A 15389-nucleotide genomic window follows, 5' to 3' on the forward strand; every position below is an offset into this window, starting at 1 on the left:
TCATGAGTCTTATTTTATCAAACTTTATAAAGTTGAGATCAAATTTGTGAATAAATTAATACTTAGCCCTTATTACATAACAAAAAACCTGAGTAAATTATCAACTTTGATCAACAGAAGAAAGGAATGGATTAAAAAGAACCGGCGACAAAACAAACATAAATATTTAGGAAAGTATATCTTTCAAACAGAATATAAACAATTTAAATTTGCAAATGATATATACAATAACATTTATGATTTACATTCCTACATGGGAAATCGAAATTTCTTGTGAATGTTGACTCTTATACTCCTTACACAAACGAAGTAAATGCAAGCTTTTGAGACTTTTTACATGAGATTCGAAGTGAATTTTTTGAAGATTAAGTTTCACGTTGCGTTAGACTGTTTATGGGTTTTTATAATTTGGGCGAAGTAAAGTTCGCTTCGGGTGGTTCTTTTACTTTGGTCAACTTGATCAAATTCGGTCAAATTTTAAATTCGTGCAAGATTTCCGTATATACAATTCTCCCTGGAGTGTTTTTGGATCAGTGTGCATGCTTGAAAGTCAAAGCATAAAAATACGAAAACATGTAAACAATAACAAATTTCACTACAGTTTGGAATTTCACTTCGCCTTTATCTTACTTCAGTTTCATGTCAACGGTCTCTTGTTTATATCAAAGTAGAAGCTATGTCGCGTGAATGGATAAAAGTTTTCGTCAATATTTATATATAAAATAAACGTAGGTCTCTATCTACATTGGTTGTATACATTATGCTGATTTTGGCGAGTGAAGAAAAGAAATATTCAAACTACAATTAGTTAATGAATAAATACTCATAAATAATTCATTTGAACATCATTAGTATACTTGCCAAATTAATGTTTTCAAACGATATAGAACAAAACAAAACCACACAAGGTCATTTTATAATATTAACATCTTATCGGAAATATTACGCTGTATAAAATTTCTTCACTTCGGGAAAACGTTTGTCAGATAAGATATCTCATCGCTAATTCTCAGTAGACTTTACTACATAGGAGACACCAATATCACAAGTTCTAGCGAAATCTTGACTAAAGGTTCTCCCATACCAGTGTCAATTTATTTTAAAAATTTATCCAACCGGCCAAACAGTTATATAAACCGAGATAAACTTTAAAAAATCTATATATTACTGTTGTCTACCTAGTAACTCTAATGGTATTTAGTTATTTAATCTCTAATTTCAGCTTCTACAGGGAGACCTGGTGGATTCGTCTTTGTTGAAAACGAACGAAAGTAGTCAGAAGCGAATGTACACACATCATCTGGTTTTCGCAGGAGCACAAACTGACAGAAATCTTCTAGTAAGGCTCGCAATTCAGGCTTGTGACGAAAGTATGTCTTATGGTCGTCAATAAGCTCCTCCTAAATTAAATAAACGTCTATAAAAAATACTACGTTTTATGATACAACACAAACAATCATGCACGTATGTAACTGAGAAAAAAAACTCCACCTTTCTCTCCAAAAAATGCGAATGCATTTGCATATCTTCTTTCCAATGAAGGTCCTTCTTTACTTCACCAATTTTTTTCTCTAATATAAATAGTCCAACAACTTTACAAAAAGTCAAAGCTTACACAAAATCATATTGGGGCCACTATTTTTTAATACCGGAGAAAGAGGAAATACTTTAAAGCGTTGTAAACATTTGAAAAAGTAACAATGCTGGATTGTCCTTTACCTTGGACCTCGTCTTCTATTTTAGGTAATTCTAAAAGTTGCATACGTACAGATGAACCTAGCGTGACACGACTCGCTACGTTGCTAAAAAAAAACAAAAAACAAGAAAATACATTTTATCAATCGCGTTCTTTAGGCACTGTAACCTATCTCTGTGAATAAAATTATTATCAACAGCTCTTGCAAGCTTAAAAATTTCGGATTCTGAGATATACGTAATAATATAGCATATGGAAATTTTGAGTTCTTCGAACAGATGTAGATTGAATGTCATAATCGTTCAGGGTAAGTGTTTTTATTCTTCGCGACGATTTTTATTTTAGGGATCTTTGAGGGATTAATTTAGATTACGAATGATATTATTTTCCAAATTATGATGTTTATAATTTTTGTTTTCGTCAAGCCTTTCGGGGAAATACTTTTTGTTTATTTATTTATTTTTTGACGAATATTTATGTACAAGATAGACATTTTAGAAAATAAACAACTGTTATCATTATGTTTCCTGTAAGCCAGTATAACGTTGAAAACAACTATAATATAAAAAAGTAGTAAAGCAGGACGTTTTCCTTGATGTATGAACGTTTATTTTAATAGGTTTCTTTTCTATATTTAGCAAAGTTTAATTTCAAATTACGTACTTACCCGTTGGGCAAAAAATGAGTATGCCAAGTTGTCACTGGTTCATGATTAGAAATCTGTTGTCTCTGTAGTCCCAGTACTTGTAAAGTTTTACCTCCCACTGACAGAACAGTATCAGGAAGTTTTTCCTAAAAAAAATAAACGATTATATAGATATTTTTAAAATCATTCTTGGAAACGCTTATTCTCACAACCTTTTAAGTAGTTTATAAGTAGTTCAGTCTTTAGAGTTTAGGGCTTCAGGGACATTTGTAAAAAGCGAATTTGAAGACGAATGCCACATGCAAAAGCAAGCGCAATCATTATACTTGTAACCTAAACTTTGTGGATTGAATTAGAGGAAAAAAGATCTAAAATAATTTTTAAAAATGTGACAAATTCGAAATATTAAAAAACCTTTAATTTAGTCTTTGCAAAATCGAAAACCTGCGAAATTTTTAACTTTTTAGGTAAACAAAGATATTAAAAAAAATCACTAAAGCATAAAACTTACATAGGTTTGATGGGTTAAATTGACTGTCGAATCAATGGCGATAAACTCTGCTTGCTCAGGAACTTCTTGTCGTAAGCACAAAATCCTTTGAAGAATTATATTTGCACCTAAAAAGCAATTAGAGGAGTAAAATTACGAATAAATGCTTAGAAAATAATTCAACTTAATTAATCCAACTTAAGTGACAAAGTTTTTAGGCCCTAAAGCCTGATTTGCATCTGCAAAAAACAGATGCGTGAGATGAACTGCTGGTTAGTGAGTAAGCGAGTTAATTAGTTAAAGTCTTCGTCTTTTTTCTGCCTTGATACAATTACAAATATAACTCTCCTAGACTTTATTAGTAAAATTATGTTTATTTAAAGTTTCCTGTAAAACAGGACATGGCACATTGCTACCTTTGCATTACAAAACTGAAACAGATCAACTCAAAAGCTGATGCTACAAAACGTCTCATAAAGGTAATGCTTTGAATTAGAGTTATTTACCTTCAGAAATAAACCCTTTCATTGCAGCTAATGGATAAGTCCTTTCTATTTCACTAACAAACTAAAAAAAAAGACAAACTAAAGTAAATACATTAGTTGGGCGCAGATAAAGTACATTAAAACGCTATGTTAAGTTTGCATTTTGCTTTCGTTAAACACAGGCTACAAAATAATTCTTAAAAACAAAACACTAGGAGATGAAGTAAATACATATTTTCAAAGCATTATTTTTAAAAATACATTCCCACTTTAGATGCCACACACTGCAAACACTAAAGTCACAACCAATAATTTTACAATCGTTGAAATTTATTAGTCAATTTCATAACATCTGAGCCTTACCATTCCTTCGGTTGTAGTTCTTTTGATGACGTATTTGTTACCTTCTTTTATTAAGACAGTCTTTTTGTCCAATGGTTTATTTGGAATCTAAGAAAAAATTAAATGGATTTAATAATAAATTTGAGAAGATCAAGAGAAATAGGAGAACTGTTGAAGGTCTTGGCAGGTGCTGATACAGGCTCTGTTCATTTGCATGTATGAAAACATACATACTGGAACAACATTAGTTGTAAAGCACAATTAAAAGGTGTATTAGAGGAGTGGCTATGGAAATCCAGAAACGCTTGGTGACTATAAAAAATAGTGAACAAACCTTGATATATTCATGCTGTGTTTGTTCCAGTGTTACTACACCTCTTGATATGTAAGCTAAAATAGACAATTATTGTTAAAGAATTCACCATGGCAGTAAACATTTCAATACTGCAGTAAAAGTAAAAAGTAAGTAAAATTCAAATTAAAACTTACCTGTAACTGAAGTTCCCATTGGAACTTCGTCAAGCACACCATGGCTTTGTGCATGTACATAATAGCATACTTCTCCACCTCTAATTGTCTCCTCCACAGAAATTGTTAATTCACCAATACTCTATAACCAATAACTATAGGTATAAAAAATCACCAAAAAGCAAAAGTGCAAAAAATAAAAAACAATATAATCAATACTAGTATATGGTGATAAATTATCTTTTTATAACCAGTAACGTATCTAGAATTTTTTTGGAAGATACCGGACTGCCGGAACAACAGGGTGCAGGGGTCAAAACCCCCGGAAGCTGTGTGATTTTAGCAATTTTCAGTGCCTTAAACAGCTAAAAATAGTGCAAAAAAGCTGCATTATGCTCAAAAAGAGCGAAACTCGATTTATCTAATGAAATAAACATAGCGGCAGCACTGCTAAGAATTCGTTTTGTTTTTCTTGCTCTTTGAATTTATTTTAAGGACAGCGTTAAGTAGAAAATTAAGACTTGTATACTATTTACCTATAAAATAATACATCATCACAGGAGCAATAAAACATCATTTTGAGAGAAATTATATGTTGAAAATTCAAGTGAAATTCATTTTTGGGCGTCTGAGTTTGGGCGCACCTACCAGTCTGCCGGTATCGAATTCCCACTGGATAGGTCGCTATAACTATAGCAAAACCTTCACAAACACAATCAATCAAAAATAATAAGAAGCGTCATGCAGGTAACAATTTCTGGAAAGAGCAAATGTTTGCAAACGAGTGACTATTACACAATACAAAACCAATGGAAAAGAAAACTATAACTTGAATAATGATGACGTCTGCAAGGACACAGCAATACACAATTTTTTTCAGTATATAATTTGTTTACATGTTGCCTGTAATGTGTAGAGGTTCTGATGTCAGCAAAGACCAGCAAAAACAAAAAAAATATTTTTTTTAGAATATTGTATATCTGTTGTCTTCATCGAATAGATCTTGAAAGGCTGACCAAGAAAATGTATAGGATCATGTATCTTTGACAAACAGTTACGCAGTGAAAAATCATTGACTCCTCGTCTATAAGTTATTTGGCCTCAAAGTTTTAAGTGTACTGCAATTGCTTCGTTAATTTAAAGTAAGATATTGACTTCAGAAAATTTAACATTTGAGACTTTTTCGGCAACATCAAAGGAAAATAAACACATCCACTTTGCCTGCTACAGACAGGCAGACGGACACACTTAGCGTATTATTATATAGATTATAAATGAACCTGATTTTATATTTGCACAGTCATTTCTGGCAAAGAAACTCTTTAAACATCTTTTCTGTCATGAATCAAATCTTAGAAAGACTTGGCAGGATGTTATAAGGACAGACTTGATACAGAGGAAGTTGAGTTTAGCTCTAACAGTCTAGATCGGATTGGATGAGGGTGAATAATATACTCCGTCCAACCCATGCTAGCATGGAAAACAGACGTTAAGCTGAGAATGATGATGATGATATAATAGGCAAGCTGGTAAGAGTGTTCATAACAAAACAACTTATATTTACATATATTTAAAATTTATTTAGTTTAAACACTACATCAATAGAATCATTTTTATGTTGTTCCAAACGCAGCCTTGCAATGCACACTGCAATTAATGTATCTTGTCACTTTATTTTAAAATTGTTTACTCAACACAGAGCTTGATTTTTGTCCTATTTACATTACCCCCATAAAGGTAGTAATAGGAAAAACAAACATATACATATTTTTGTAACCACAAGTTTTTTTCAAATGGTGTTGATAAAATATAATATAGAAGTTAAAACTTGTCTCTATTCATAAGTTTTTTTAAATTAATCTAAAGTGTTTCTTTGCGCTATGTTGATTCATTTAAATTATATTTTTCACCATGGCAATAAAAATATTAAAAATTAGTAATAAAGCACTCGTCATTATTAAAAATAAAACAACGGAAAAAAAGCCATATTTTACTTGTTAACACAAACTTAAATTTCACAAAATCAACTCATAGACAATGCAGAAACAATGCAAAATTAAGGAATAGGATAAACAAGCAAAGTAAAAAATTTGAAGGAGAATTAAACTTAACTTAATTAATTTTAGAAATAACAACATAAAATGATAAATTTTAAAAAAAATCTAAAAACTGGGGGAAAATAAGAAACTTAGACAGAAGGCTGGATGAGATCATGTGCAAAAAAGCAAAATTATGATACCTTGCTACAATGTTGTTAGTTACATTTAAATGTGCTCAATTACAATTAATTAGCAATAAGATATATAGCACAACATTTACAACAAATTATGTTAAACCACATCAATAAAGGAGAGCTAAAAATCTAATAAAAAAACCTATAATTAGCCATAATAACATGGGGAACCTTCTTTAAGGTTTCATCAATAGCTTCCGATGTCTGCAATAACCATCACATGAAATAATAAGCACATCTCTAAATTTGCATCACACGATATGACATGCAAAATGTGTAACATAAAGTGATGTGTATAAATAAAGTAATCAAACTCCTTATTTTAGTAGAGTGTATAAATGATGCAATGAAATGATAAATTACTTTTCCTGTTTCTGAAACTGTCGCCAGGTGGTCTTTAAACACAGTTCTTCCCAAAGCCTTAAAGTCTAAGGAAAAACAAAAACAAAAGGAAATAAATATGTTATACAAAAGTACATTGGAAAATACCCTGAAAATTAACCAACTGATAGTAGGAGACACATTTAATAAACAATAACATTGTTCATACCTACAGTTTGTAAAAATTCAATTGCTTGCTGATTGGCTGTAACACCGTCATTATTCCTACAAGAAAAATTATAAAATGCCTAAACACATAACAGTCTGTGGCAATGTTTATATGATACACATATACAACATAGAAGATTTATGGTCAGACTATATATTTCTTGGCAAAGACAACATTTTTTCTCCATCAAAGGATTGTTTCAAGATTTTTATCATTATGAACATGTCTACTCTGCTAACTCCCTAATGCTGTCACAATTGACTCCACAATGCATTTTGTAGTACAAATACTACTGTACAAGGTGCCATCTCAACCAACAAGAAGCTATTTTTTTTTAAAAAAAAGATAGCTACGTGTTTAATGCAAATGTTTGGCATTAAACATCACGTTTAATTTTGAACAAAAAATTCTTGTAGTCCTATTAAAGTTTATTCCAATGTTTACACTTATCATGTGTAAATCATTTGATTTACTGTCCGCTTGCATTCAGTTACTGTGCAAGAAATTTTGATGTATAGTGGAATGGAAATACACTACAGGCCTATCAATAAGGGGAGAGCAATTGCTCTTGCAAAGGCTTGCCCAATTCTAAGAAATAAGAAACTAGCTGAGCCATTAATTGCTCCCCCAATTCCAAAAAAAGTGTTTCTGGCTGAACAACGCCAATTCATCTCACATGGAAATCAATGTTCTTTTTCTTATTGTTTACAGTAAATAAGAACCAAAATATAAAAGATAAAATAAAATAAAAAGACTTTGGGATAAATATGCTTTTATAATCTTATTCTCTTTATTTAGATTGCTCACCCAGTTTAAATTGTTGTAACCTCGGGGGAGCGATTTATTGCTCTGGTGTTATTTTCTTATTGATAGGCCTGCACTATAGAGACAAATGTACTACACAGAGTGTAACAAAAATAAACAAATTAAAACAAAGCCAGCCTTTCTAATTAACCTTTCTTTGACAAAATGAACTTTGTTTCGCTCAGTCTGACAGCTTCAATAAAACTGATTCAAGGTTGATTTATTTTAGTTAAACTGAAACGTGAGTGAAACGAAAATATATTTAGCTCTTATATTGACCATGCAAACAGGATTTACCAAAAATGAAAATTTACCTTTAGTGTGTCTTTTAGGCCTTTTCTTTCTCAAAATTTTATTAAGTAGGCCCTTGAAGATGCACATACATATATAGAGAGAGGGAAAGAATTTTTTAAACCTTCGTAACAATCGGATTTTATTAAATTTTGTCTTGTATCCCCTAAACACTTTATAAACTTACCAAAATTCTGACTCAGTCATCTTCAAATTGGGTAATGCTGTGTGCAAGAACAAGAAATTTAGTCATGCTTAGTTAAGCATGGTGTAGAATATATACCAATTTTGATTTAACCATTACCACCTTTTAATCACTTCTGGCAGATGGAGGTAATTTTACACTCATAAAATATATTGCCATGAAATAATTAAAGCAAACAATAACAATTTATCGGTACATATTCCTTTGCACTAACCTGCACATAATTATTTAATTAACAAAAAAATCAATGATGCTAATTATCCATTTCGTTTTTGAGGTAAGCTAAACCGACAAACATTATTGTAAAAAAGATAAAAACATTACTCTTAGGTACTCCTTTCAGAAAAAAAATATAATTAAGCTAATTTCTCCATCACACAACATTATACAGTAAATAGTCGAATACTGTGCTATCAGCTAGATAGCTAGCTACTTAGCTAGGTTGTGTTGTACACTTTCACATATTTTAGTTAACTTGGTTTTGGTTTCAAATATTCTGCCGTATACAGTAAATATATAATATATTATATATATATATATATATATATATATATATATATATATATATATATATATATATATATATATATATATATATAAATATACGGGATTTGCCCTCTCTTTATATATATAGCTGTATCCAACAAAAATACCTTTTCACATCTCTGTTTTCCATCTTCTCTGCAACTTGATTTTGTTTCTCACCACTGCGCTGCTCATGTGTTTTTGTTTTCCGTCTGTCACTCATTAAACTTAGCATACCGAATAAAAGGCCGCGAAATATTTAAATTAAGTACAGTACCAAACTACCAAAAGAAAGCAATAGAACATTTCTATTGACATAAAGTAGCTACCTTAAAACTGCATTTAAAATATATTTATTATTTATAATTCATTGACGTCATAATGACGTCAATGATTAGTAATTCAGCCAGGGGGTAATATATGCTTATGAAAAGAAACTATTATTTGTAAAATATATGGCGAGAACTGATTAATTTGATTGAATCTGTGCTACGCCAGTTTAGATGAATTTGCGTCGAAAATATTAATTGATGCTTAATTTACACGATCAGTTTATATGTTAAAAAATTATCAGTTTTTATGACGGTTGATTTTTGTTTTACGCATTTTGTGTATCCATAGCCACAGGAAATGTTGTTTTCATATTTTAATGTTCATTGTCATAACACTACTGAAGCTCAGAAAAGGCCCTGGGAAAGAAGTTAATTCAACGCAAGTGTAGATTACGTTGGCAATCCCAAGGTCGACAACCTGTTTCCCAAGGCTTTTCTTACCCGCTTTCGCGACGCCCCAGTGTCGGAAAACTTTCCGAAAATTCAGTAACGGCTAACCTCGTTTCCTAGGATAGTGCCCGTTGATTGCAACGTTCAGTAAATAGCACAAGAGTTGCATAAATTTCCCAATTCTATTTTGATCTTTTTATACATGCCATGTATGGGAGCAAAATAATTTTATTTATTTCACATCCAAAAATCATTTTTGCATATCGGATAAGCTCATCTACATGTGTAAAGACAGCCTATCCACTGCGAAACTCGACCTCTATCCGCAATGTATGAACATGTTAAAGCAAGTTTTTAAATCAAATTGTTTTAACGCAGATGAAATTTTGTCCAACAGGTGTTCGCTTTAGGCGGTCTCAAGTCACTTATTTTGGGGGTGACTAAAGGTTGTCTCGTTAGATAATCTTGAAACCCGTTTATTTCAATGATTTTTTATAAAAAGGTGTTTGTCATGTCCTCTTCCCGAGGGTCTGTTGCCTGACGTCGAAGCCGCTAGCGCTTTCTTGACTACTAACAAGCCTCTGGCCTTGATGTGAAAAAGGCAAAACGCTTTTGAACGTAATTGGTGTTTGTCCTAGTTTCCCTAACGATTTAGAATTGTAACCACAATACCCAGGGTGATATTTCGAACAAGAGATGGTCAACTGGACTACCAGAATCGTGTAACTCTGATGATACAATAATTTTAGCCCCTTTTTGGCGAAATTATTTTTTATGTTCGAAAACAAGGTAAGTACAATATTGGAAAAGGTTGAAAGGTTTCTCATTATTGGCAACATGCAGTTCTGGCGAAAATTTTTGTTTAATAATAATAATAATAATAAAACACAGGGACCAGTATGCATTATTTCACGTTAAACTCGCGTTTAAAAACATAAATTACGGTAAATTAACAACACGTTTCTTGGGAAATTATTTTTATTCTCAAATTAGAACCGTAACTTCTGGAAAAACCATTTGTTTTTGCCGCTCTTGTACCTAAAAAACAAAAACAAAAAAGGATGTATATATATTATTATTAATCTATATTTTAATGCCCGTATACGTCTGTCCGTCCGTCCGTCCCTCTGTCTGTCACGCAAAATGGTAGCTTAGCTGCGCAATAGCGAGAAGCACGCAATGCGGTATAAAAAATAAGGGCGAACCCGTGGATTTCCACTAGTACTTAACGACTAGTACTTAAAAATACCAAAAAAAACTAATGCCTGACTTTATGATTTTAGCAAAATACTTTTTTACGATTTGTGACTACCTGCTTAACCATATCTCAAGCATGTACACCCAAAATCTTATATACTTGCCTACCAAGGTCGGAATAGGAATCCCATATCAATGCAATTAAATTTTTAAAGCAGTTTGTTAATCCAAGATCTCAACCTAAAATCATGGAGCATTTTCTTGCTCCAAAGGATATATTCCCCATATGAACACCCCATAAGGAAGATTTAAATACCTTTCTTCTAATTTTGCTTTTATTTCCGTCTTAGCACGACGTCTTTTGCTACCGTCTTTTAATATATCTTTATTCACATGAGATTTGTTCAATTGAACATCTACGGAGTATCTAAAACGAACAAAAACACAAAAGCATTCAAAGACAAAAGTTGAAATAACAAAGAATTATTTACAACATGTTTTATTATTTGCAAAAATTCCCACAGGGTTTTTGTCAGCATTGATCAAAACAACTGGTGTGCTAGTTTTGGAAGCGTATTGACTCTGTCTCTAATGAGTCATCGTTCTCGGCTAAACGTCCGTTTTCCATGCTAGCATGGGTTGGACGGGGTATATTAATGACCCTCTTTCAATCTGATCTAGACTGTGTTAGATCTAAATTCAACTTCCTCTGTGTCAAGTCTGTCCTTATAACCTCCTGCCAAGTCTTTCTCGCTCTGCCTCCTGGCTTTGCCCCAGGAACTATAAGTCTCTACACTTTCTTACCCAATTATCCTCCTCCATTCTTTCCAAGTGCCCCAGCCAGTTCAATCTTCTTATCTGGATAACATCTTTAATTCTACGGAGACTTAGCCTGCTTCTTAGCTCATCTGAACTCTTTCTGTCTCTCAGACTGGCGTTACACATCCACCTAACCATTCTCATATCATTCCTTTCTAAACGGTCAAGATCTTCCTGCTTCACTGCCCCACTACCGTACAACATAACACTTCTAACACAGTCCATGCAGCTTGTTGTATCTTAGCTGGGCTGATAAAAGAATGCGTTCTAGGGCTACATTTATTATTCTTATTGCAAAAAGGTAAACACAAGAAGATATCTTAAATTATTCACAATGTTAAACTTAGTTGTAATAATTTACTTTTCTTCTGAGTTTTGTTTAATAAGTTTTATGGAAATAAATTACCACAAATAAACACAAGAAAATTTGGCTTTGAATATTAGAATTTTAATTACAAATCTAAACATAATTCTGGAATAGCTATAAGTCTAAATGTCTGCATTTTAAACAAACTCCTTTAAGCAAGGCAAAGTTTATGACCTAACATTTTCACTAAATGTTCCTTTCGCTAAAATACTTTACTGTTGGTCAGACCGTTTTGACAGAAATCTTTTTGTGATTAAAGCAACAAAAAACTTGCTTTCTGAAGAAGCAACAACAATGCTTTGACAACATAAACTAAATATTACCTTGTAGGCATCAGGTGGTTATAATTGACTACTTTCACAAACGACTTAATTTTTGATCGTTTATTTGTACGCTTTTTACCCATAGGCTTAGTAACTTTCAATGGGTATTTGTCAATACCAGCTACCAAAGCATGACCATAGGGACGATCTTGTGTACCATCATCATAATTCTTTACAATGATGGCTTTTCTGCCAGCATACTTTCCACCCAGTACAAGCACGACTTTGCCTGACTTCATAAACTTGCCCATCTATAATAAAGAATGAGAAATGTATATCACTTAATTGTACTAAACAAAATCTATGAAAAAATATGGTTACAAGTTTTAACTGTCTCAATATTCTGCACCAAATTTTTAAGCTCAAAAAGTTCCAAGTATCTTTAACATTCACTACATTTTTACTATTTTAAACCCTAAGCATTTCTTAGTTTACCTTACTTGACTCTAAAAATTTTGTCAAATAATCATTAACCACCTTAAGGCTTCTTGAGGTATTGGCTATGGTTTTAAAATAATTAAATTAGAAAGGCGTTCTTATGCTTATGATATCCCTCCTTTTATGCAACAACTATTAACAAACGGATATTTTTATTGTTAACCATTTCTAGAATCAAATACAATGTCATATTGATCACATGAACAACTCCTGTGATGTTATAATCTATATATGTCTGTCTGTCACGCAAAATGATATCGCAAGTAACGAGACGCACGCAATGAGGTATTGAAAGGACAGCAAACCGATGGATTTTTCCACAAGCCACAGACTAGTAAATAAGCTGCCCATACATATAAGGGAGACTTTTCAATTAAAATTCTTGTTTTTCACTTTCCTTAATTCTTGCAAATTATTACCAAAATGCAAACAGTACTTTGAAGGCAGTTGCCCCAGCCATAAAAAAACAACTTTTAAAGTAAGCAGATTTGTGTTACTCCATTAACCATGAATTTACTCTGTAAATTGTATTAAATACAGTTCCTTGGACAACAAAACATTTGTTAACAAAGATTTTTGAGGTATCAAGGCATACAAGGCTCAATGTTGTACCACTTACACTATTGCCATTAGGAAAGGCATGCTCTGCCCAAGCAATTTTTGTTGATAGACAGTTTACTTAAACTCTGTATTTATCTATGTTTCCATAGTGTTCTAAGATAAAACAGTGGTTCTGTACTATAACCAAATAATATCTATATAATAATACGCTAAGTGTGTCTGTCTGTGTGTCTGTGACAGGCAAAGTGGATGTCTTCATTTTTCTTTGATGTTGCCAAAAAATGCATCTCTAATATGTCAAATTTTCTGACGTTACTGCGCGACGAAAATAACACTACTTAAGGTCAATATCCTATATTAAATTAATGAAACCATTACAGTGCACCAGGCCAAATAACTTGGAAACGAGGTGGTGACGTCAATGATTTTTCACCGCATGGGTAACAAGGACCACCTAGGATCAACTTGGGTAATTTTCCCAAACCCGGATCCCTGAATCCGTTTCGGAATGGACGAGTTGATGACGTCATCAAAAAACCTTTAAACCCTAATATTTCTGCAACCGTTTCTCAAAGGTACATCATCTTATACATTTTTTTGATCAGCGTTTTAAGATCTATGCAATGGAGGCAACAGGTATACTAATTTCTAAAAAAATATTTAGGGTTTTGACGGTTCTTTGCCGACGTCAGCAAAATTTTTAATCCCTGATATCTCATTAGGCGTTCGTCGAGAACATATGATTCTGTACGTTATTTTGACCAGTGTTTCAACCTCTACACATTACAGACAAAGAATAAACAAATTTCGCAATGTTTTTTTTATCACTGCACTGCTGACGTCAGCAAAACATCTAAAACAACTTTCTTTTTATTGACCTTTTGCCTAAGTGGATTTATCCATGGGGTTTATACACTAGTCTCTATAATAATAGCCGTCGTCTGTCTGTCTCTGCGCGGACCCCCTGCTGAGTTAGAAAATCATGTTACGGAAACACGAATATCAAATGCGATATATTTCTATCCACTTTGTTGCGACGGGTAAATATAATGGACGGGCGAACCCGTGGATTTTTCCACGGGCAACGACTAGTCTATATTATAATACCCGTATAAGTCTGTCTGACTGTCACGCAAAATGGTAACCGCAGTAGCAAGAAACACAAAATGCGGTTAATAAGGATGGGCGAAGCCGTGGATTTTTCCATGGGTTAACGACTAGTGATTTTTCAATTTTTACCTTAGAAGTGAGGTTTTTGAGGCTAAATTATGGGTTTTAAAATTGCCTGAAAAGATAATACACCTTTACGATAATTTAATTGTACATGCGTTCCTACGGCTCTCCATCATTTTACAATATTTGAAAAAAAGGAGGTAAAAATCGTGTTTTTATGAGAGTTTGTTAGAGACGAAAGCGTGTTTTCTCCAGTTTTTTAACTTCTGTCGTATCAATTTCTTTCAAATTTTCAGGAAACATTAATAATAATAAGATACAACTTATGTGTACTTTTCATTAAAAACAAAGCGCGGCAAGAAAAGTTATCACGAAGAAAAGTGTTTTCTCATTAATAAACTTTTGAATTATCGTAAAGGTGTATTTATTAGCAAGTCTGCATACTGATATAGTATGTCTCAAGGTCATAATCAAAGTATATTACAGTTGATTCCAACTGTGTTGGAATCAACTGTAAGTGCTTACTACAGGAAACACTTTGCTAGAAGGGAAATCCCTCGTTGCAACTGTTGATAGTGGTTAGCTAGCTAGACATTGTAGAAACACAGCAGTTCTGTCAAAATGATGCTAAATTAACCTCTTTAAATTCACCTGCTACAACAGTGACCACATTATCATAACAACTCAAAAAAATATCAAGGAGCTAAGCTCACAAAAACATAATTCTAATATCATAAACGGCTTTTTAACTGTAGAATGTAAAATTATAGGAACTTAGCTCTCCTATAATTTTCAAGTTTTGTGGCTGATGTAGAGACAAAATAATGCGAAATATATGATAACTAGGAACTTATACTATATAAAACCATCATAAAAAAGTGAAAGCTAAGCGATTTTGAAGATATATGATGATTAAGTTGAACAAAATTTTAATAGGAAGCACATACTGTGTAGTTATCTTGGGCACCAACTCCAAAAGAAAAAATATGTGTCTTACTTATTCAACTCGATCAATTCTTGGCAGCCAATGAAATTCATTTTCATGGAGGTGCCC

The 15389-nt window shown here is 32.5% G+C and overlaps 2 protein-coding genes across 4 annotated transcripts; both read right to left on the reverse strand.

Annotated features, from left to right (window-relative positions):
- Nucleotides 1-163: 163 nt before the first annotated feature.
- Nucleotides 164-8987, reverse strand: LOC130622140 (ciliogenesis-associated TTC17-interacting protein-like). Of its 3 annotated transcripts, none has more exons than XM_057437553.1 (12): nt 8864-8987; nt 6911-6966; nt 6724-6788; nt 4149-4269; nt 3994-4049; nt 3681-3767; nt 3339-3399; nt 2854-2960; nt 2364-2488; nt 1720-1802; nt 1492-1571; nt 164-1400 (listed from the first exon to the last, which is right to left on the reverse strand). In XM_057437553.1, exons 1-12 carry the CDS (start codon nt 8968-8970, stop codon nt 1206-1208), a joined length of 1143 nt encoding a protein of 380 aa, XP_057293536.1. In that variant the 5' UTR covers nt 8971-8987; the 3' UTR covers nt 164-1205. The 3 variants fall into 3 exon arrangements, with proteins under 3 accessions (XP_057293536.1, XP_057293537.1, XP_057293538.1); XM_057437554.1 differs by lacking the exon at nt 8864-8987 and adding an exon at nt 8193-8672; XM_057437555.1 differs by having other exon boundaries at nt 1280-1417.
- A 1430-nt stretch (nt 8988-10417) lies between these two features.
- On the reverse strand, nt 10418-15386 carry LOC130622144 (60S ribosomal protein L27-like). The gene is made up of 4 exons (XM_057437559.1): nt 15283-15386; nt 12164-12414; nt 10971-11081; nt 10418-10495 (listed from the first exon to the last, which is right to left on the reverse strand). Exons 2-4 carry the CDS (start codon nt 12412-12414, stop codon nt 10447-10449), a joined length of 411 nt encoding a protein of 136 aa, XP_057293542.1. The 5' UTR covers nt 15283-15386; the 3' UTR covers nt 10418-10446.
- Between the last annotated feature and the right edge of the window lie 3 nt (nt 15387-15389).

This window comes from Hydractinia symbiolongicarpus, chromosome 12 (assembly GCF_029227915.1).
Source record: "Hydractinia symbiolongicarpus strain clone_291-10 chromosome 12, HSymV2.1, whole genome shotgun sequence".
Classification (NCBI taxonomy): Eukaryota; Metazoa; Cnidaria; class Hydrozoa; order Anthoathecata; family Hydractiniidae; genus Hydractinia; species Hydractinia symbiolongicarpus.